At 41.8% G+C, this 25,260-nt stretch overlaps 1 protein-coding gene across 1 annotated transcript in view; it reads left to right on the top strand.

Moving 5' to 3' along the window:
- The window catches only part of tsnare1 (T-SNARE Domain Containing 1), a 129,652-nt gene that overhangs the window by 70,605 nt on the left and 33,787 nt on the right, over window positions 1–25,260 (top strand). The window contains exons 9-10 of the mRNA XM_083761968.1: window positions 3,509–3,581; window positions 19,939–20,021. Coding sequence (XP_083618094.1) covers window positions 3,509–3,581; window positions 19,939–20,021 — 156 coding nt within the window. The remainder of the gene's footprint in view (window positions 1–3,508; window positions 3,582–19,938; window positions 20,022–25,260) is intronic.

Here is a 25,260-nt window from a genome sequence, read left to right as displayed (position 1 = left end):
CACATGCATTTTGTGCATTTCTAACCCGTCTGTTTGAGTTTTTGAGTTTATGAGGATGCATCCTGTGTCTCAATCGTAATTCTGTAATTTCCTTCCAAGTCCTTTCCTTGTGTCTTATAGTGACTAGTCCCTCCCACCAGAGGTGCATGGAATAAACAAGACAAGGAGAGAGGAAATAATATGCAATTTTATTTGCGATGCCCACTGAGCTGAGCCCCCCCCCCCCCCCCCCCTCCTCCCCCAACTTAATAACTCTGCTTAGACACAAAAAAATCATTGATGGCAGAACAGTCTTTGCCACAGTTAATTTGCCCCACTACAGTTTCACATCGACGTCCCCAGCGGCCACACACACACACACACACACACACACACACACACACACACACACACACACACACACACACACACACACACACACACACACACCTCCTAATCCTCACTCCTGTACTGTAGCTCATTGGCTTGGAGCAGGAATTAGAGGCACGGCAGGCAAAATGGCAGACCGACTTTTTCCACTTAATACAGTATATAGACAAGCGAGGATAGAGATAAGAGATAAGGACACGAGTTGCATCCTTAGGCTTTCTCAGTTTTTTTCTCTCCTTCAAACCGCCCCTCCTGTCCTTCCTCCGCCCTCCCCCCCTCGGCCGTCGTTGTCAGATGTGTCAATGTTCCCCGCTGTGGGGGTGTCAGACTCACCTGTTGGAGGGTGACAGTGCGGGCACTGCATCGCCCAGACACCTTCGGAAGGGGAGCTGTGAGCCATGTGGCCCGGCACCTCCCCCTCTGCGCCTGTGTCTGATCTGCATACCTAATAGGCTCCCATTACCGGAGCCAGTCGACAGGCACCTGTAGGAGGCGGGCGATGCAGCAGACACACACTTCCTTGTGCCACAGTTCCCTCTGCAGGCACGAGAGGTGATCACCACCTCTGTGTTCATTTTGTTGACTAACACTAAGACTAAAAGACTAAAAGGTTTTTCAGAAGACTAAATAGGACTAAAACTAAATGGTGTGTTATTCAAAAGACTATAAAATGTAATATTCTGAAAAAAGTATGCAACGCTACCTTGTTCTCTTCACCAACTGCATCGGTGGTTAAGTAATGACGTAGTTAGTAGCATTATACCACCGTGTAGCAATACTACTAGTGCTGGAGGTAATAGGCCCTATATTCAAGATATTAGAATTCAAAGTACACTATACTTATACTTAATTTCACCACTGCTCTGTAGGTTTACTAGCTTGGCTCTTGCTGGCCCCTCTGAATTACCACAATAATTTGTCTGCCAATACTATGTGCATGGAGCTGATTCTGCACTACAGTACTGTATATGTGGTACTATCTCACATACTGAAAGAGTCCACTTCTGTTCATTCCGCTGTGCTTGTCTATTAGGGTTTGATAACAACAGTGCAAACGTGTGGAATCCTTTGAGAAAATCCAAGCGATTTACTTTAGCTGTAGCCTGCTTTATATTTCCTTTATTTGTTATCTCTGCTACCTTATGTGATACAATTCATCTTCAAGAGGAGTTTGTTTGCGAATATCAATAAACTGTTTACTTCTTATGCTACCACTCTTCTACTTCCCTAAAGAGGTAAATTAGTTTCATCATGCGGGAGGGGGGGAAACCTGCTACTTATTTCTGCAAGATTACGGAGAGGTGAAGAATCTCTGGTGTGATACAGGCAATACGATGAAATGTGACAGCCACATCCACAGAAGAAGTCTCTCTCTCACACACACACACACACACACACACTTTGCGCTCGTCTTCTCTTATCAGGAAATCTGCCGTGTTCCAAGTCTTTGGATGGACCTGTAATCTTAGCATTCATATCTGCCGCTATCAGTCAGCCGTCTTACAGCTGCAGAAACGTGAGGCATGCCCCGCTTGCCGACAGGGTTGTCAATCAAGATGCCGCTGGCAGGCTTGTTTTTGTAGATTTCTTATTTTTTATTTTTTCTATCTTGGCCAGAGTTTAATTGTGTTTTCGCCGTCTCCGCTGTGGCCTCGATGTCAGATGGAACAGATGTACGGAATCTCCAACTGACATTTTATTACGAACAAACGCCGGGCCCCTTTAACCATGCCATGTCCACCGTTTGTTCAAGTGCATTCTTCCCATCAACAAGACACAATACCAGCTGCGGCGGGATTGACAGGTTGTCAGAGGACGATGTCAGGCTGACTGACTGTGGCTTGGAAGAAAATGCTGTGGCCCTCATAAACACAGTCCATCCATATACCTGACATTGTGCAAGCCATTATTGTCAGAAACGTTTATTATAGTCAATCTGACCTATACACCATATGGACAACATGTCATATCTCTGTATTTATGCCAAATATTGCAATATTGATACAATATACAATATTACCGTTAAAACTTTCAAAAAAGTGTGTTAGTGAGTTCGCTAACGCACTCGACCAGGGCTAACAACAATGCAGTGTAGCACAGTTTTTGTCAGAGGATATGGCTATTTGGAGGATGTTGATATGTCAAAAACGTTACTATTCAGAACATGCACGCATGCACGCACGCACGCACGCACGCACATACTCATCTCAGAGGATTGTAATGTACAGTATATGTCACTGGATGAAGCAATATGAAAATGAACTGCTGGTAATTTAGAGTAAAGTTCTGATAGCCTGGTCCCATGGCAGTAGGGCCAATAAAGTGGCCATAGAATATAAACTCAATGATATATAGAAGATGGCACACTTTTGGCCCTAAGCCTGCCCGCGCACTCTCTCCTCAGGCAGAGGTCCCAGCTAAGACCATCCCATCTCTCTCTCTCTCTCTCTCTCTCTCTCTCTTTTCACTTCCACTCAGCGTTTCATACATTTGTTACACACCATTCTGTCATTATAATGAAATGAGTTACGGTTGCCAAAGCGCTTTGCCAGGTAAAATAAATGTGTTGTTATTCTATTCCCGAGTGACGGACAGCGTTGCCCAAAGACGAATGCAAAAAGTCTTTAGCATTTGTGACGTTTGCCAGGGGCCATTTTGGCTCCGTCCAGATGGCATTTGCCAAGGATCAGAATGGCTGCCAGTTTCTACAGCAATCTCAGACACCTGTGATGGATGGGCCACTGCGTTAGGCTATACAAACGCAGCTGTGATTGCACGGTGCAATAATGGAGGAGAAGGGGGGACCTGTGAGAGGGAGATAGACACAGGTTTTATAAGCCTCCATATTGCTCTGAGCTGATACACAGAGAACAGATTTAAAGCTTGGAGAGTGTGGAGAATTAGCTCCGGTCAACCGTAGCCCCAACAGTTCTCTCAGTGCCCTGACTTGTTTTAGGCACTTTTATTTGCTGCATTATTAATTATGTAATTTTGCTGGATTCCGCTGGGCAATTAAGGTAGCACAACTATAGGCAATAGTTTAATAGATGGAGCTCTAGTGAAGTTAGTGATCCCTGGTCAGTAATGTATGATCAGCAATGATGGGTAAAAACAACTATTTTTTTGTTTCTTTATATAGAGAGACATGCTGGACATCAGCCAAATTATGAAGGACCTGGCAAGCATGGTGCATGAACAGGGAGACGCCATAGGTAAGTACTGTACATGTGTGCTGTATGTCTGTGTATGTCTACAGCAGTCTTATAACTCTAGTTCTATGATCACATCTGGAGTCCATGGGTTTAACCATACATATTCATATTGAGATGGAAGAATCACACCCGTGTGAAGTCAGGGGCGCTCTTATCATCGTACATCAGAATTTGTGCTCTCACCTTCGTCTTCAGTGTTAGTGTTACGCAAACACTAAAAGTTGGACATAGGAGGCCCTAAAAAATCAGGATGATACTGTATACTTGTATAGTATATACATGGTCTATACTATACATACTATATGGTGACTATCCCTACAAGGACTTGTAGAACTCATCATTGTCGTCAGTGACCAGGGATTGTAAGACATAACCTTTATTTTTCACACGGCTATGTGCTTAGGGAGTGAAGCCCAACACTTATACCCTGTCCACCACCTCTAGGTAGGTTTGGCATGTCTGGTGTGTCAGGGGAGTTGGACACAGCAGCAACAGATCAGGAAGAATTCACTGGAGCAGCTCGGACAGTTTTATGGCTTTTATTTTTTATTAATAGGCGCAAAAGTCAAAGTCATGACTCTGATGAAGATGTAGTGAACATCGGAACATTAGTATCTTTGTAATTTGCACCTATTATCGGTATTAAAAAACCCACAACTGTGTGCAGTGAGGGACGCTCTTAGTATCGTACATCATCATGACGTAAAATAGACACTATGCCGATTTGCTCAGACACTGACGTAAAATTCTCCATTCAATGTCAATGGGAATTTAATGTTTGTTAACATACACTAAAAGCTGGATATACTATAGGAGGGGCTAGCGCCCCTCAAAAACATTAAATCTTCCGCAGTCCGCAGTCCGCACTGCTACAGTGAATTCTTTCTTTCCTATTACCTGCCTCTGACCCGATGCCAAAACTGTGAAGTCACTCCCAGAGTGAACTGCCAATCTGTGTCCGTCCATCTGCCTTAGCAGGAGACAGGAGGGCAGCCACTCGCACTATACTGCGAATTAGAGGATGACACAGGAGTGGATTTCCTCCCCCGGGGCCGTCCCATCCCACAACCACAGAGAAAAACCCATCCCCTCCCAATCCCAGGCCAGAGTAAAAAATATATGAAAAGAAAAGAAAAGAAAGGAAAGGAACGACTCCCGATCCCATCCCGTACCGGATTTTGTGTTCTTTATAGATTATTGTGTTTCATGCCGTTTTAATGCAAAAGATATGGCACCAGGAACAGTTAATCTGTGGTAATTTGATGAGGCTAATTGATGATTTTCCCTCCCGCTCCGGTCAACTTTTCATTCTTGAATCCCGAAAAAATGTCATCCTCTACTGTGAATACGTGAGCATGTTGGGCAGAACAGAAGGTTAACTACAGGTGTGGGTTGCAACTGACACTTAAAGCACACATAGTGCTGTAACACCGGTACCTTCTGGCCCTCGCTGCTCACTTGGATCAGCCCGACTGATCTCATACCCGGAAAAAGACCCGGACACTTTCAATAGATCGAACCTGATGTAGGGGCACTATGTCGATCAAAAACACAGCTGCACAAATCTCCTCCACACCTGTTCCACTGAACAAAGTGTGCGGGGGGGGGGGGGGGGGGGGGTCAGCCTAGTGGAGACAATGAAGCCACAACATGGACTAATGTTGGGTTTCTCCTGACAGAAACGAAATGGCATTTCCATGTAGAGATACAGTTCAGAAATGTTTAGTGGCCGTGCATAAGCTTGTGAAATGCCTCTGTAAGCCAGTGAATGAGCTTCTGTATTGACAGGGTTTATGCCAGCCCACTTTTCTGCACAATAGATGAAAAGCTGTTGTGTCCACCTTATCATGGCTGTGGGTTCTGCATACTCTATGCCAATGTGTACATTAGCTTCCTCTCTCCCTGTGGGATTGAGGTCAAACAAACATTTAGTAGTTCCACTCACTCTCCAGACTTTTTTAACCATATTATGTGTGCGCAAACATGCTCATTTCAATGGGTGGATCCTTGGTTGGTGTCAACAACAATCAAAGTAGGCAGTGCATGTTTTTCTTTGACAAATAGATCCACAAATTTGGCTCACAATCTGGGTGCAATCAGGGTGCAGTCTCCTCCTCAGGACATTATGTTGGCCCCGACATTCAGCTGGACTGGCATGCTCTGTGGAGGTTGGCCAAGGCCCAACTCCATAGATTTTCTGCCACCTTCAACAAATGTGAGGATCTACAACATCACATCTCCACCAACTAGAAGCAGCACCTGCTGACATTTCTGCAGCTAGGACTTTGATTGATTGATTGATTGATTGACTGAAAATATCCTTGCGGTCTTGTTTCCATTCAGGCCTAGTGTATTCAATTCATAATCATTACATGAAAATAACAACACATTTCTAATCATCACAATTAGGTTTGGGGAAAAAGGTGGTTATGAAGAGGTGGGGGTTAGTTTTTGTCATTTTTGCGGCAATATCACTGCGCAAAAAGCATGGAATACGGATGTGTATATTACAGGAAACTCCTGTTAAACTTTCCAACAAACTCCGGTAAACTCCCCTATTGTACCATCACACCTGTATATTACGGCATGTATATTAACTGTATATGCCCGCTAAACTTGAGGTTTACGGGCAAAATACAGTGCCCATAATTGCCCGTTAACTTCTCGCAGTGTATTTGATTGCATACTTGATTGAAAAAGTTAGTTCAGGTAGTTCAGTCAAAGATGCTAAATACGATACGATACATGCAATACAATACAAGACATATTAGTAGAAAACTAAGCATCTACAGTATTTACAGAGAAAGGAGGGGTGGGGGCGGGGGTCAGAGGACTGTTGTATTTGTTTTCCGGTCAACCATTCTTCATAATAATGGTTAACACTTAAAGATTACAATATTTTCAACATTTCAGCAAAAGCCGCAGAGTCTGACTGCTTTTAATCAAGAGCACCAACTGCAATTCTGTTGGAACAATTCTGTTGGAACAATTCTGTTGGAACAATTCTGTTGGAAGCAGCCACTGTTTGTTTGCCAAGGGACTTCTGAAGCGTCTGTGCCTGTAGCGTCTATGTGTGAACGTCCCATCATGCAGCAAACACAACAGCCTGTCTTCAAACACATCATGCAGCTTCCTGAGTGGTGTTATTGATATGGACATGAGATATGGCGGAGGCGATGCCACATCACAATCATATTCACCAAGTCTCTGTGACAGCTTCCCCAAGCAGAGATGAGATGTGATCACTGGAAGCGAGCGCCTATACACATAACACACTCCAGTAGCCGCTCGCCCCATGCTGGCTATAACCAGCAGGGGGCTGTTGAGTACCTGGGACATGGTGCTGAAGGCGTCTCTACCTGAATATTGACCCTGGGAGAAACAAAACGCATGTCAGTAGACAAACATACTGCTGATTGTCTTTGCATTTATTGGATCAGGGCTTGATACGGACGTGTCCTTCTGTGTGGATACACTAACGACGCCAAAGCTGCAATATATGATGAACCATTCCCTCCCACTACATGACCTTCTCCCTCCAACCAGACTAAAAATGAACTGCTATGCAAATGAGCTACAGCACTGCTGTCTCCATACAGTGCCAAGCACCTCCAGCAGTCCTTGCATGCTGCAGATAGACTTTATAAGGACAGAGGAGCCACAATAAATAATGTGACCATCACCATGTCCTTCAAATAGGAAATATATATACATCTTATGTATATTATGTATGTTTTCTTCTTACGTAAAGAAGAGTGGGATTCAGACTTGAACGAACGAAACAAACCCTTAGTAAGGGCATTTTATCAGGTATTTGACCAATCTGGGAACTAAATCGTTACCAAGAAATGTCTTCACCAATGTCTTTCTAAATGTGTCTAATAACATGTACTAAAAGTTTGAAATTCAACTCCCGGGGGAAATTGAGTTATTAGCATAATATGTGACCATACCCATAACATCCTATATAAAGAAAAAAAGTCAAAATTTCATCATTCTTTCAGTAGCATGTGACATATGAAACTAGGGGGTTTTCATGATTCTGAATCCATTCCAAGCATTAGTTTTGCACAAAAAACACTCCTGGGGAGGAAAACGGCCATAGCCGTCATCACAAACGTGATGAGGTCAGCACATTTGGTCAAGTGGATATGGCCTAATTTAGCCCAAGGAGTATTTAGTTAGTTTTGTGCAAAACTAATGCTTGGAATGGATTCAGAATCATGAAAAACCCCTAGTTTCATATGTCACATGCTACTTAAAGAATGATGAAATTTTGACTTTTTGGCCTTATATAGGATGTTATGGGTATGGTCACATATTATGCTAATAACTCAATTTCCCACAGGAGTTGAATTTCAAACTTTTAGTACATGTTATTAGACACATTTAGAAACACATTGGTGAAGAAATTTCTTGGTAACGATTTAGTTCCCAGATTTTCATAGATTTCTCTTACAACCTGTATCATCTGTTCGTAATAAACACACAGACGAGTCTCACCATAAAGCATGCCCCGCCCCACCATAGAGCCCAACCCCACACACTATAGAGCAGTGTTATATACATACAGTATATATATATATATATATATATATATATATATATATATATATATATATATATATATATATATATATACCATTATCCTCAAGTCTGTTTGCAAAGATTCTAAACCTATTATGGTATGTTAATGGTTTGCTTAATTTTTTAATCTAAGTAATTAATAAATGTTCATTCATTCATTCAATGATTAATGTATGCATTCATTTATTCGTTCATTCACTTGATTCAATCAAGGGTATATTGGTAGGTTGTAGTCTATCCCCGCAGCCATTGGTTAGAAGAGAGAATACTCCAGTCCATCAAAGAGCAAACATACTTAACATTTACACTGGCATCCACATTCATAACAATGATCTGGTTCTATATCATAGACTCTCCAATTGATGTCCTAGCTACAAAACAAACTTTACTCTCATCCAATCCACCTATACTCTTAGAAGAAAATCCAAACGATTATGCTTTTAAGGAGCAGAAACAACATTGATGTTATTTTATCCATCATCAAATGAATGCCTCACTCATATCAACAACATTAAACTGTATGCATTGACATACTGTACTAGGTCAGACAGGCAAATAAGTTCTGAACTTCTGAGAAGACACGCCGCCTTAAACTCTGAAATGTATGGCCTCAGTCAGTACAGTAGATATATCTTGTTCATATTACTCTGGTGTGTGTGTGTGTGTGTGTGTGTGTGTGTGTGTGTGTGTGTGTGTGTGTGTGTGTGTGTGTGTGTGTGTGTGTGTGTGTGTGTCCTTAGAGAGGTCCTCTTGAGTAAAATGGGGAGCAGCACCATGTACTAATTACCGCCTTTGTGTTTTGGAGTATCCTCATGTCTGCTGCCTTCAGTCAGTCTAATGTAGATGCCCTTTAAATAGTCTTTGGAGTCAGTCTTCACACTCACATCGCCTCACCCCCATTCTACAGGAGTGGGAGAGTAAAGGGTGATTCATATACTTAGTTGGACGCTGGTGACGCACAACTAACAGGGCTTTTCTTTTTACACTGCAGCTTCCCCAGTGCTCTGTGTATAATTAGAGCGGTTAACATTTAGACCAGTGAATAATGCACAAATAATGTAGAGGTGGCATTTTCAGAAGTGTTTGGGACTGCATTCGGACTGCCTTAGTTTCCATATAAATTAATACCTTGGAAGAAAATGTTTTTGTTTTTCAAAATGGATTTTTTTGTTGTTGATTTAATTAGTTATATAGGCTATTTGTCCAACAAATTAGTTCCTAGAAGATACATCGAAATGGAATGGGTGGATGGTCTTGATTGATTGATTGATTGTCTATTACTCTATTAGTCAAACAGCACAGTACAGTAAACAAAAAAAGCCTGGGGACTCATTTCCATTGTGGTCTAACAGAGCCTATTAATACACTTAATTAACGGGAGGAAACCTCCTAACTATATTCTTGAGGTTTTAGATTTTTTTCCCCCATGCATAAATCAGTGCTATTGAACACCCTTTATGTCTGTGTGTTGTTTCAAAAATATTGAAGCGATGGAAAGTAGTAAAAACACTTTGGGCAAAACCTCTTAACTCCATTGGACCATCAAACTGTCTGCTAAAGCAACTAACTTCACCACCTCTCCCCTCTCGTGTAAGTAATTAACAATATATATAATGTCACAACACCATGCAACTTTGATGAGGCAGTATTGCTTTGTTTTCAAAATATAAGGTTTAAAAAAAAAAAAATCAATTTCCTGAAAAATTAACATTTTGGGTTTCTTCCCGACAGCAGAGATATAATATTAACACATTCTCTCAAACGCAGTAGCTTTCAGCGCTTTCTGTTGTCAGGCCTGTCCGTCTTGGACTCATTCAATTGCACAGAGCGTTTATCTGCTTCAAATATACTTTTTCTTACCTGGCGCATATATAATTCATACACACACATGGGCAGAATCAAAGTTAGGTGTGACCTTACCCTAATAGATGTCATCAACAAATACAGCCAGCTATATTTACAGAGGAGAACGTGGAATAACGGCTGCAGAATACGACCTGCATATTCAACGATTTCTTACAATATACAGAGGGGGGCCAGGTGGAGATGATGGTGGATTATCAGGAGCCCGCGGTAACAGGTTATCGGCAGAAGCTTCCGGACCTTAATTTATTTAGACCTGACGTCGAAATGTATAAAAAAGTCTTCTAAATCCTAAAGACAGTTTTCTGAAAAAGCTATGTTTCTATGTCAGTCGATTTTTGAGTGGTGCAACCACTCCTACAACCAGCTTGCAATGTCCTCGTACTTGTTTGTGTGTGTGTCTGTCTGTGTGAGCATGAGTATGTGACTTAATAATAGCAGTAGGGGGTGCCAGAAACAGTGAGAGGGGTAGTGACTCTAATGAGAGAGAGTGAGAGAGAGAGAGAGAGAGAGAGGGGGGGGGGGGGGGGGGGAATTGCACCACTCAGTTCACACGTGTGTGATTTTTCAAAAATAGCAGACCTACAAGCTCGTAGCACGCCACTCGGTGGCGTGCTATGAGCTTGTAGATCTGCTATTTTTCAATAGCTAAAGCATAACATGATGCTAACACCAAAAGGGGTTCCCGCCCTAAATGGGTTAATTATTCAGCCTTTGGTTTTACCAGCAGGTAGCTACTTGCGATCACTTCACTTATCTCTTCTTCAAGTAACTACAACTGTCTATACCAGTGGTTCCCAAAATGTTTAGCTCGAGACCCAAAAGAGAAATTTGACATTTACCCGGGACCCAAACTAGTGAAAATAGCTGATCTACAACATGTCGAGATGCGACGACGACGTGTTGTGAGCTTGTACAGTAGATTCACTACTTCTTAAAAGTATTTTCCCCCATAATTACGAGTTACGACCCATAAAATTCGGCCTGCGACCCACAAACACGTCCCAACCCACTGTTTAGGAAACGTTGGTCTTTACTGTAGGTTTAGGGAGATAACATTGGAGAGCGTGAATCTGAACAGTCATTTTTGTTTTTGTGTTATAAGCTGGTGAAATGGTGACATTTAGCTGAGGACCCCATGAAACCCCTTCAGACCCCTGGGGGGCCCCGGACCCCACATTGAGAACCACTGCCTCACTTGATTGCTTTAGAGTAAAAGGCCAAGATGAATGTTCACAATAATCAGAACGATGTCAGCATCATTTGAACCGAAATAACGGCTACAAAACAGAATAATGAGGAATTTAGGTGATTAATTGTCTTTACTGCTGTACTGCCGTTCTGGCCATATTTCTTACTTAAGGCAGTTAAGAGGGTTAATGTACCTCCTGAATATAGTTCACTGCTCCGAAAAAGACCGCATCCATATCCTTTTGTTGCCACTATTCTTTCTCACACAAAAGCCTATATGTGCATCTCTCAAATTAATTTCAAAGGTGAAGGTTGCCCACATCCAGTTGCTCGCTGGTGCTGGACACAATGAGTAACCGTTTAAAATGAAAAATGTCCACTTAACAGCTATATATGCTCTGACAAAGGTGTCAGTACATCAGGTACAATGTTTCGGCCAAACCGACTGACACTTTCTGTTTAGTCAAATATTTGTCAGAGCAAAGCTTTTGTGAAGACTTTCTTTTCCCACACCATCTGTGTTTTTTCCAAACCAGACAAAAAATAAATACCACAACTTCATTCATCAAAAACTGGTCTTTATTGTTGCTGTGACTGGATGTATGCTAACAAATATATGTTAATGTGCAAATAAATCACACAAACAAATTGCCCCTGGTATGTAGGCCAAGATTTCCTCTTTCAAACAGGATAGCTAAACATCAATGGGCAAATTGCCATTATTCTTGCTGAACGCATGCATCCATGCTCCCTGGGTCATCCCATGACCCTCTATCTAGTGCCAACATCTTCACTGGCTTTTTCAATTACGATGCTTGACTTTTGTTCACTTTAAAAAACCTTTGCTGTTATTTTCCTAATATATAGTAATTGACTGCATATTTCAAACCACACGTACATTCACATTTGTATATTTACACATAGGGGCATACTTTTATTGGCTTAAAGACCAAATTGGAGCACTGGGGACACACATAAAGAAAGAATAATACTGTGTAGTCTCCAGTCTCTTTTAGAATCCATTAACACTAGGAAGTCTGAAAAAATGTCACTACTACTCAGTCGGCTGAAAGGTCAGGGGGACCGTGTTTTTGGTGCGATTTGATTGGCCACTCTCTCCCCCACTCGTCCCTCTCCAGCTGGAGACGACATTGTTCAAGCCTGCATCCCATTTCCAACTAATTAAATCATATATGTTTCTAAACACATGTTTTCACTCCTAAAATGTATAAAACTAATAATACATGTGAAAAATATATATTTTGCCGTTGCCCGTTAGTGCTATATTGCAACATAGCCATGGAAGAGTGTCGCGTTGCTGCCTTTTTTTTTTTTTTTTTTCCTTCCACCCAGCAAAGAGCCAAGATCACTCGTCTTTTCTCGTGTGTTATCGATGTAATTAATATATGTGACCCCACGTGATGTACAGACTGCTTGACTAGGCATGTAAACATGACATAATTGTATTAATGTTTAAGTGTAATCCGTAGTCCTCCAGCCGTTAGCTTAAATTGCTAATATTATAAGCTAACCGCATTACTAAAGCCAATGTATTGCAGTAAATGCGGCATGTCCGCGGTAAATTACTTATACAAGTGAGTCGCGTTATATTTACCTAAATTACCAGCCAAAGTACATTCCAAATAAACAATTATTAGCCACGTTATGTTGTTATATCAGTTTAATTAATAAGAAACATTGCATTTCTTCTTTGGTTCGTTGGTATAAGGTGAAATCTTGAAACACTTCCGCATTTCTTTGTCCCTACTTGCAAGTACATGAACCACTTGACCGGGCTGTTTTCTGCCCCCTCAATATCGCAACCCAACTATTTTATAAGATGGCTCTTAGGAGTGAACATGACAACGTTAGGGCAACGTTATTTAGCCTCGACATTTCCGCATTTAGCTTAAAACGGGCTTAGTAGCCTACTATTATATTTGATTGATTGTGCCAAAGAATCGCGTCGGGTCAAACCGGCCATGCAAACGAAAAAGTTTGGGAGCTGATAAAACACTTTCCGACTTTGTTTTATGTTTGGGTAGGCTAGAATTGCGTGTGTGTGTGGGGGGTGGGGGGGGGGGGAACTCTGCAGATGTATTTATTTTCCCCAGATGGTCTAAAAATGAGTTACTTTGACAAACGTATTACCAATCTTGTACACCATTGCTCACAAAAGCAACACCCTTGATCAAGCAGCCTAGTTCACATACATGACGAAATACAACATTAGAGTTATATATTGTCATTTTTATATAGAGGGGAAAACATAGGCTACGCGTGTTATCGATGTAATTCATATATATTTAATTGATTGTGCCAAATAATCGCCTAGTAAGCTAGCTGTCTGTGTGTTGTGTGTTCTTTTTTTTCCTCCACCCCTCTTTTCTTTAAAACATAACTCGCTCATTTTTTGCTCATTTAAATAAATTCAAAATACCATGTAAACTACGAAATTGGGGCTTTGGTATATAGATCGGTTGTGTAGGCCCTCTCTACAAAACGATATCAAGTGAAAAAGAAATGTCGGGGAATCGGTTTATAAAAGACACCATTATCAAGCAGCGCAAAAAAAAAGGCGAGTGGGGGAGAAAGGGTGACGGCGGTCGATTGTGCCGAATATAGCCAGACTGAGTAGGAGATATATGCCTAAAATCATATTTACAAAACGTTTCAAATGGAAAAAAAACCAGAGATGATCTCAATCGAATATTTAGACAAAGTCATGCAAGGGGAACTTTCTCTGGACTCCATGGGCTAAGAAAATAAACTTTTAAATCTCAAATCCGGTCAGAACGGCTGCTCCGACGTCGTAGTGTTAAAGAGCTGCAGAGAATGGAAACATTCTCCTTTTAACACAATCAGCGCCGGGATTTCTTTCACAATAGAAGCTAGGGGTGCCGGGAAGATATGGCCGGATTGGCCGCTCTGACTGCAAAGCCCCCCCCCCCCCCCCCCCCCCCCCCTTCCGTTCCGGACAAAAACCTGGGAGACATATTTTTGCTTGCTTACCTCGCTATCGTTACGATAAAATCGCTGAATGATCCCTTAATTGCGTTCATATTTTGAACGAGAGGCAGGTCAGAAGTCAGAAATGAAGAGCTTAGTATATCCATCTGGTCAAAACCATGGAGAGCTCCCTAGATTAGCAGATACAAGGCATTCTTTCTGATCCGTATACAGGGAAGTGAACAACAACGCGCGTGTGCGAAGAGCAAGGAGTAAGGAGGCCTTGGATGCCAAAAAATAACAGAATATAATCTCGTTTGATATCAATGAAAATGCGCCAGGACGTGTGTACATGTCCTAGCAACCCGTTGGTTGGATTAGTTATGACGTTTGACCACGTCGTACGGTCTAAATGGGTTTTAAAAATAGATGCACTACAGTTAACCTCAGCCCCCATAACTTGAACCCCATATGTTTTGTTTAGTCCCCCCCCCCCCCCTTTTCACTGTAGCACCAAGGCAGATAATATGAATAATCTGTGTTGTTGCCGCAGTGTCCAAAGCAGTGGCTCGAGAACAGCAGCACACATACACACACACTCAACAAAATTATTAACGCACAACTCCCATAGTTGGGATTAGCGCTGTTGTGCTGCACTGTGATAAAAGTGGCTTTTCTGTGACAAAGCCTTGACTGCTGCCATGTCGTGACACCCAGCACATACCGAGCTGGGGACACACATAATCACCCATGAGTACTGCACGCGCGCGCACACATGCACACGCGCTTGCGCACACAATCACTCAACAACTTGGGCTTATTTACCATGCAGGCACACAAACTCTGACAGGTTTGATTAGTATTCTTTCCCCCTCTTTGGGTGGAATTAATTCACCTGTTGGGGGGGGGGGGGGGGGGGTTGCTCATTTGCATGTAATTTGCATTCTTGCGCTGCACTCGTTTGTTATTTGTATACAAAAATATAGCGCATGCAGGAAAACTTTTACCGTTGATGTTTGTTTGGGAGACAGATTTGTTTTGATTGGACCGTTTTTTATAGTGGACAAACAAATCAGCGATTATTAGATCCTCATTAAATGTGTGTAGTAAAATAGTGTTGGACGTGTTGGAGCAGATGAGTCTGTTAAATTTGACTTTGGCTGTAACACTTGTCCTTGGCAATGCGTCGCGTGGTATAACATATTCTCTGAAAAAGTGTGTGTGTGTGTGTGTGTGTGTGTGTGTGTGTGTGTGTGTGTGTGTGTGTGTGTGTGTGTGTTGCAGACTCTATTTGACTATTTCTTCCTCTTGTACTTCCTTTTGTCCAGCACCTGGGCTAGCCTAGAGTGGAGGTGCTGTGTTAATAGTTAATACACACTGCAACATTGCCTGGGAAATATCATTCCTTAAAGGGGAAACTTCACCCTTTTTGCAAAAACATGTATGTTAATGACGTTTAGAAGATTTATAACACTTTCTTGGGGGTCTTTATGTGTGTAATATGTGGTTTTAGATATTTTAGATTTTAGCAGTGTGTCTGATGTCATGGACACTGGGCCCACATACTTCCTGAATTACATGTTGTCTCAGTAAGACAGTCCTCCCCCTATCCACAAGGAGGAGCAGTGCACCAAAGCATTATGGGAATTGTAGTCCAGGAAGGAAGTGAGCCCAGTGTCGATGACATCAGAGACTGGGCTCACTACTAAAATATTTATTTCCCCCAGATGGTCTAAAAGTTTCATGATTTGACCAATTTATTACCAATCTAGTACACCATTGCTCACGAAAGCAATATCCTTGACCCAATTATAGCCACTGCATCCTACCTTTTAATTAAAGTAAAAGTAGTCTGAGGAAAAGGAACAGTTCTGTTCCCTGGACATTGTTTTGGGATATTTTGGCTGAGATGGGTCTTTTTCTCAAGTCTCAAGTCAGTGTGGAGATTACCCGGTGGTGTTTCTGCCTCTCCCCTCCCTCCCGGCGCATGGCTCTTTACAGATGGGCCGATGGCACACAGACAGCAGCCTCTCCGCTGACCGTGTCAGTGTTGCTGCAGGAGTGTGACTGAACCGTGCGGTCACTGCTGATGCTGACAGTGACATAGTATGGCCTATATCCATTTTGCTTTTTGCTGTTTTCCAAAACAAACCAGCACATGCTACCGTTTGCTACAATGCGACTGGAAGTATGACGTTTACAGACATACCAAGTTGTCAATCATATAAGCTGATTAGGCCGTTGCTGTGTTATTACCCGATCAGCGATCACCAGGGGGCAGCGACCACACACACACACACACACACACACACACACACACACACACACACAGTGACAGTTTATCAGAGCAAGGTGTTTGAGTCTTGCTTTCCCCATTGTGGATCGCAAATAGGTTTAAAGTCCTACGGCAGCAGTGAAACAAAGGCCACCATATTAGCATTTGAATACCTGTTCTGTGAACAGGGAACAGGCACCCCCCCGTAAAGGTGCAGAGTTGTGTCAGTGGGTTACTATTGTGTCAGTGGGTGCTTCAGCTCTCAAGCACCCCCGGAGTCGACGCCACTGGTTCTATAACAAAAAACATTGCATGGATGCAACTGGGACATATCCTCAGTGATGTATCCCAAGGTCATCGAGGTTTCGGGTCTCTCGAACATCATACCCCTCACTCAGGCAAACCAGCCGGGTTGATCAAGTCCCAACTTACGTCCCAGTAGCTACCCTCAATCAGTCCCATTAGGGCAAAACCAGGGCCACACAATCCATTGGAACTACTCCCAGCCCTGGCGCATGGCAGGACTAGGCTCTGTGGGTTGACTCCTGTCCGGGCCCCTCCTACGTCTCACCAGGTCCACTCCTGCTCTCACCAGGCCCAGGACCTGTGCGTTGCACCAGAGTCCCAGCACCAGACACTTCATTCAGGAGTGGTGGGCAATGGTTCCGCAGACTCCACCCGAGTGAGAAGGTGGTGCTGCGGGCTCCGCTTGCTGCTTGAATGGCACTCCTAAAGGCCTTACCGAGGGTTTGTTGGTTGTTGTTCTAAATCTTCTAAACGTCATTAACATGTATTTTTATGCAAAAAGGGTGAAGTGTCCCTTTAATGTTTGATAAATATGTTCATTTGTTATTAATTAACGCCAGTAAGCAAGACTCATTTTAGTTTGAAGTGTTAAAGCCCAGTGCAGCGCCACCAGATCCCTCAAACCTGTTCTTTCTGTCACTCCCCTCCTCAGATTGAACTGAGTCATGCATTATACTGTAGTCTGCTGACAGTGCACCATTTACATCAACGCAAATAACAGTACAGTGAGAAAGATAGAAGAGGGCTGAGAAAGAAACGGGGAGAACGCCAGAGAAACTACTGCTTCATCCAGTCGAAAATAATAGACTATGTTATACTATCTAATTATTTATAGATTACTATAGTATAACGTTGGGGGGGGGAGAGAAAGTGAGAGAGCGGGAGAAGTATTTGTGTTATGTTGAGTTGCCGGGTGTCGGAGCCAAACGCTGTTTGTCATTTGGTAGAGTTTTAATGAGCCTAATTTCTCACAGGCCCCAAGGAGCGCATGCATTTAATTAACATCTGGGCGCGGCATCATTCATTCAACCTCTGGCTAGAGGAATGTTGTGTTTGTTCAACATTCAACATATTATTCACCACAAGCACAAGTGATGGTTGTGACTGGAATAAGTCACAACCTAAGGCATCCTTGTACCCCTTCTTTTTTGAGGGGGGGGGATGTCAAGCCATAATTGCTTTATACTGGTATAAATGAGAGCAAACAACAGACGAAAAGTGTAGCGTGGCACCATGAAGTGCTGCGCTACAAGCTTGTAGATCTGCTATTATGAAGAATCGTGAACATGTGTGCAAAACTTTGAATATATATTCTTTCAAAGCAAACATTTCTAAAAGTATAGGCCCAGGGTAAGTGATTTTCTTTGGTTTAAATAAGTGTTAAAAAGCTCTATGTTGTGAGTCATAGAACTCATTGCTATAGTGCACTCCACTATATTCTGCCTTGTGAAGCACTTTGGTACAATGAGAGTTGTTTTTAAATGTGCTATATAAATATATTTGATTTGATTTGATTTGATTTGATAGTGTTCATTCAGTAACAGGAGTCTCCAGCTTTTATTAAACAGAAAATGCATTTTCAGGCCGGGATACCAATTTTATCCAATCAGGATAGAGAATGCAGTCAGGATACAGATTAGAAATGATCAGACAAAATTGGAACTGGAACACGATATAAATTAATCTGATGCATGGCTACTCTCTCCTGATTGGCTGAAATTGTGTCACCTACCGTACCTGAAAACCTCTGTTACTGAACAAACAGCAATGATTACTATAAGAATATAGTGCTTTGACCTTGTAACAAAAACAAACTTTTTGTTTTAACCAAACAATATCACTTACCCTACCTTTAAATCAAATCTTTGCTTCAGGGGGTCCCTGGAACAAAATGTTTGAGATGGTGCAGCTGGTCTGTGGGCAATTACATGTGATGATATGAAAAAGTTTGAGAACCACTGACATAGAAATATGAGGTTATTCTTTCTCCAGAAAACTGTTTTAGAAGACATTTGTATATAATCGGGTTCTCAGGTCTCAATGGGTTAAGAGAATGCAGCAGTGTTTTGAAAGGCGCTTGGCAACACGAGGGCAAAGTGGTCAATAGATGCGGTCCTGAGTGTGGTTGTCAAGGCTGCGAGTGCACAGACAGCAACCAGCGTAATTACCTCCTTCATTCAGCTCTCAGATGACTTAGCCACTTGTGACAGAGGCCACTAAGGACACACAAAGAATAGCAGGAAATTACTCACTTAATGTCACATTCTTCACTCTGATCTGATTAAGGGACCAGGAGACGAGATAATGGGAGGAATACCCGACCCCCCCCCCTGCCCCCCAACACACATACTTTATGGTCCACAATTTGTTTTTATTGTACGGTTGTTTGTCCAGATGTTTGAATGTTTATGGGTCACAATGGAGTATAGCCTTTGTTTTTCGTTTTTTTTCCTCTTCGTTTTGCTTTTTCTGAACCTTTAAATCGTCAATAAAATGTTCAATCAAATGGACTGCATGGTAAATGGACTGTATATAGTGCTTTTCTCCAAAGCGCTTTAGCCTACATTACAGTGTACTTCACATACATCCCATTCACACACCTATGGCAGAGGAAACCATGCAAGGCATCAATCAATCAATCTGTGTGTGTGTGTGTGTGTGTGTGTGTGTGTGTGTGTGTGTGTGTGTGTGTGTGTGTGTGTGTGATAATCATATACATTAACCATTATGAACCCTCATAATATGCAAACATTGGGCGAAGATATGATCTATAAGCTCAAGCACAGTGTTTTGCGGCACATTGTGAGCTTGTAGATGACAAACAGATTTTGTGTAGTAGGAAAAAGGAAGGGACCAAGTAAAAAACGGTCAACAAAGTTTTAAGTGGTTAATAAATAAGCTGTTAAGCTATTTGTACTCAATTCTGTTTTTGAACTTTTTCACTCTTTGACTGTTACTCAAAGTTGCAAAGAAAATAGTAGCCTATAATGGGTGCAAAATTAGCTAATGCAAATAAAGTAGAGAATTCTGAAGCAGGTACCCAAAAGGTAACCAAAACTCCACTAATAAATTAAAGGTGTTTGCACCATACGATTGCTGCATGAAGTCTCTACTTTGATACTGCTGCTGGCTGATTCCCTAATATTGTGAACACTTAACAACCAATCATGTGTCCTCTCTCAACAGACAGCATTGAGGACTACATCCAGACCGCCTCATCCAACGTGGAAACAGCCAATCAGGAACTCGCGAAAGCCAGCCATCACCAGGTACACAGAAGAAGGATATATATATATATATATATATATATATATATATATATATATATATATATATATATATATATACATACACACACACACACACACACACACACACACACACACACACACACACACACATACACTGGCACTGACTGCTGCTACACACACACACATGTTAGCGTGATCAGTCGGGCGAACAGAGAGTTTGCTAACCAGATTACATTTCTTCATCATGTCCCACACAAGGATAGAAAACGCAGATAATCTAATTTCATGTCATACTTTAGTAGCATTAGCTTTCATCTGTATTGACTGTATGACGAGAGTAACAATTCTATCTCTCCTGGCGAGATAACGGTTATGAATTAGCAATTCTATCCTACATGGAAACACAATAATGTGCAACACACTGCAGACATAAAATTGTGGTGTTTGTGATGTTTTCCCTGTATGTCTACAATTTCCTCTTCATAGCTCATATTGGAGAGACATTTGATGAAATGTCCAAGGGCACTTCGTCGGTTATATAATTCATATATGTGCATGCTCGTGTGTGTGTGTGTGTGTGTGTGTGTGTGTGTGTGTGTGGATCAGCAGTCAGTACCAGTGTGTGTGTGTGTGTGTGTGTGTGTGTGTGTGTGTGTGTGTATATATATATATATATTACATCCTTCATTCAGGGATTATGCAAGTAGGTTTGGGCTCAGTGTAGCCCCTTGGCTATTGTAAATAATGGATTGTCTTATCTGTCACTGGGTTAACCACATGAACCATTATTCTGTGGGTGAAAACATTTGGCAGAAATAGACTATTTTCACATAGCGGCCATTTTGCTCTCACGTCATGTGTGGGTTGGCATTTCATTAACTTAAAGGGCCACTTCACCCCTTTTGCAACCAAAGCTTATTTTAATGATGTTTAGGACACAAGAAACACTTTCCTTTTATGTGTGTAATATGTTTTTTTATTTTTTATTTATTTATTACAAAGTCACACCTCCATGCAGCCTCCCCACTCTCAATAAGGAGGGGAAGTTCACGAAAGCATTATGGGATTTCAACAATCCAGTCAAACACACAGACTTCATTACTTTTCTGGCCACAGGGTGCAAATTTCAAATTGTGCTACTGTTCTCTACAACATAGCAGAACATAGCAGATATGTATGTAGCAGCTATCCATGGTCCTGAAGTAGCTGCCGCTGCTATCCATGGTCCTGAAGTAGCTGCAGCTGCTATCCATGGTCCTGAAATAGCTGTAGCAGCTATCCATGGTCCTGAAGTAGCTGCCGCTGCTATCCATGGTCCTGAAGTAGCTGCCGCTGCTATCCATGGCCCTGAAGTAGCTGTAGCAGCTGTCCATGGTCCTGAAGTAGCTGCCGCTGCTATCCATGGTCCTGAAGTTGCTGCAGCTGCTGTCCATGGTCCTGAAGTAGCTGTAGCAGCTGTCCATGGTTCTAACTATCACAGCAGATGCTGGTCAGGGGGCCTGTGGCCTGATGTGACAGACCTCTGAACAGTGTTTTGTGCAGATTGGAGCAACAGTGTACCTGTGGCACCCAGCTGCCTGGGGGGGTAGGTGGCTGTGTCCCTATTCTGATGACAGTTGCCTGAACAATGTTTGTGGCAAGTTTGGTACAGATCGATGGCAATGGTGTGTCTCACGTCTCGCAATTCCGGATGTTACATGTGTGACATCTGTGGTCCACCCACCCACATGGTTTTAGACTGCAAACTGGCATCAAGCAATTCACGTCAAACTGCACCCTGCAGGTCCCTCATGTTCTGTTTCATATTTGTGACCGGGGACAGTGGTTTAATTAATATACAAGGGGGCCATGGTCATTTTTCAGTTCTTTACATATTATGAAACTGCACACTGTAACCTTTCATATGATGTATTGCTCATTGAAATTGGGGGGGAAATGAAGAAGATATGACCATTTGAAACTTGTTGAACTGTAAACCCCAACGTACAGAATTTGCCCTTCTAATATTTCAGCAGTGATCTGTGACTTTAGGGGGCGCTGTTTTCCCTTCATTCCTCTATTAGTCAACCAGCAGTGTTGCCATGTCTGCTTATTATAATTAGTTGGCCTTGTTTCTAAAGAAAAATAATGCATAGGCCTACTGTACCAATTTTATAATAATTTATAACCTGTTACTAAAAAATTATTTGACAAAAATAAAGTGTAGTTGATTATTTGGGCTTGTTTTTAAAGTGTAGTTGATTATGGAGAGTTGGTAACCAAGTGGATTAGATCAGGCCTATGTAAATGTTCCAGATGAGTACTTGAATAGAATAGCTATATTGGCCTGTTATTATTATTATTTGTCTGCAGAACCCCCATCTGAAAATAATGTATGCCAGGGGACAAGATTTGTTTTGTTAAATGCTTGTAGATCGGCTATTTTCGCTTATTTTGGGCTTGTTTTCATATACCGGGTTGCTTATTTCTCTCGCAGAACGTGGCAACCACGCAACGATAGCCGTTAGCGACATTTAGCATTAAATTGATATCAATCGTCAATCCTGTAGCTAAAACAAGTACATTATCGCGCTATATTACATATTGATGCGATCTGAATTATTATGACCTTAATTTTCATGGCAGGTACATTCCAAAGCAACTAATAATAACCACGTTATGGTGACATAATGTTACAATGTTTTCATTAAATTCGTTTGAGTCTTCTTCTTCTGCTGAAAATAGGAAGCCTTGTTCCATTGTTTTGATGACCAGTGCACCTAGCTAAAACATTAGCATGAATTAGCTTTAGGAGGACCGAAAGTAAACACACTTTTTACAAAATACGACTGTTAATACTTTTTTCTCTGCTATTTCTGTTAGCCAGTTAGTAAAAGACTAGTATTATCTTCAAAAACTATTGTGTACAAACAGGTGGATTTTAGCCGAATTTGCATACTTTGAAAGGACTTAATGACACTAAAACGACTTTCTGATGGAATAAAAACATTCTTTAACATTCCAACTGTGTTAATGTGGCTAAAAACGAAAACCACCAAAAAAAGAATTGTATTTTCAACTATAACTGTATATCAACTCTGCCGACTTGTGGTTGAAAATACTGGCACTGGTCACATTTAGTCTCCACCCTAAAAATAAAAGGAAAAAGGAAAACACAATGGAACAATATGCTTCGCTCAAAGACGTGTGACTGTTGTGTGCGTGACCAATGCTTTCCAATTAATAGTTATTTCATTATGTCAAGGAGAGCTGAGCCGTGACCAAGCTCACGCTGAGCAATTTAACTCGCCATCAAGTGAAAAGGCTGTCCTCCTCCTCTGCACCTAGAGATAGAGCCACAGCAGTGTGTGACGAGGAGGGAGGTGGCTATACTAGAGATACACTACAAACAACCCTGAGTGGTATTTTTATTCTGAGAGTATACAAATGTAACCAAATGGACCCATATGGGTCACACATGGAGTTACAAATGCATACATTACTTTTGTTTGTTTTCTTTTGGTCACACAGTGAAGATTTTCTTCTTTATGGACAAAATCTGTGTTACATAGCTCTATTTTCTGACAGTAGTCATTTCTATGGAGTAGTTGTTCAATAACAGGGGTCTCCTTGTCTCTCCAGCTCTTTAAATCAGGAGAGCTTATGATCCTGGATAAACAATTGGAAATGGAAGTGATGACACAAAGAAACAAGCCGACAAAATTGAAACTGAAACACATTATTGGATGAAATTGGAATCCCCGGCCTGGGCCATGGGTCAGTGGTCCAGGCACCGTGGCTGGTAATCCAGTCTGGTGGTTTGCAGCGGGTTCGACTCCCTTTGCCCCCCATCTCTCTCCCCATTTCCTGTCAACTCAATATAAAATAAAGGTGAAAAAAACATGTACTTTCATTGTATTAAAGAGCTGAAAAAACGGACACACCCCTGATATTGAACAAACACTATATTGCATGTTCATTATTAATATCTGAATATAGAGCTTAAACCTTTTCACAAAAAATAAATAATAATAACCTTAAAATATCACTTACACTACCTTTAGAAACAAACATTTCCGTGTACCAGTGACAAAGAATGAGAAGGAGGCAAATGTCAAGCAAGGTTTTGAATTAGAGGGAAACCTTTGCTGGCATGAATAGACTCAACAACAGTTTTGCACATCCTCCTCATTTCTATTTGTGACCACCGCACTCTGACTCATGGTGCGTTACCAATCATTTGCAAATCATGCAATAGACAAACGGTGTCGGGTCGCACACCCCAAGACCTGCTTTAGTTTTTATTCTTCCATAGTGAGTAATAGTTTCGGCTATCCAGCCTTCATCAGTGTGGAGAGTTTCTGAATGTCAGTCCCTTTTTAAAGTGTGGTGTTGATAGTACAGGTGCACCTCATCACCACTGATCACCTCACGTCACGCCCGATGGGTGATTACAGACTGGAGTTGATTATTGTGTAATAAAGTCTCTGTTCACAATCAAACGTGTGACATCTCATACATACATGTATATACAAAAAAACGTTACACCGTACAACATTACCCCACCCTCTGTTTAGCCTAGAACTGGAGGTCTAGAACTTGGGGTCATGTGGTCAGTGACATCACAAAGATGTACTTTTTGGCTTGCAGAGTACAGCTTTGTGATGTCACTGATCACATGACCTCAGGTTCTAGACCTCCAGTTCTATAGACTACACATAAGGGGGGATTTTGTATTACTTATACTGTATACACAACAACTCTAAGGTATATTATTTACATAGTTCAATGTTGAGGTTTTCAGCAGCGTTTCTCTTTAAAGCTGCTTTGTCCCGCTTGGCTAGGGGGATATATTGGACTTGAGCTTCATGCAGTACTGCTCGTCAACCAGTAGGTGTCCTACCTGACACCAGGGTCTACACTGCTTTAACGGGAGACCACGTCCACCACCGCAGATGGACTAGTTGTATTGCATTCACTTACTCTGTTATGCAGATCACAAAATAACCTTTTTTTTACGAAAATAAGTTCTGAGCTGGAGCATTTATAGAGGGAAGAAGCTCATGGCAGTTGAGCCATGTTAATTTGGACAGAGCTTTGATTTCAGCATGCGTGCACCAGTGAACAACTTCTACCAGCGGCCAATTAAGAGTGTACGTCATTTTTTTTTCTTCTGTGGCTTCGCTCGACTTTACACTGGAAAATAAATTGAATCTCTAATCCATTATCTGGTGGAAGATTACTGTGGGCTCTTCACATTAACGATGTTGCATCACTT

This window comes from Protomyctophum parallelum, assembly GCF_964188405.1.
Source record: "Protomyctophum parallelum genome assembly, chromosome: 3".
In the NCBI taxonomy this organism is placed as follows: Eukaryota; Metazoa; Chordata; class Actinopteri; order Myctophiformes; family Myctophidae; genus Protomyctophum; species Protomyctophum parallelum.
The sequence above is the reverse complement of the archived record's forward strand: the minus strand, read 5'-3'. Positions and strand labels throughout refer to the sequence as shown.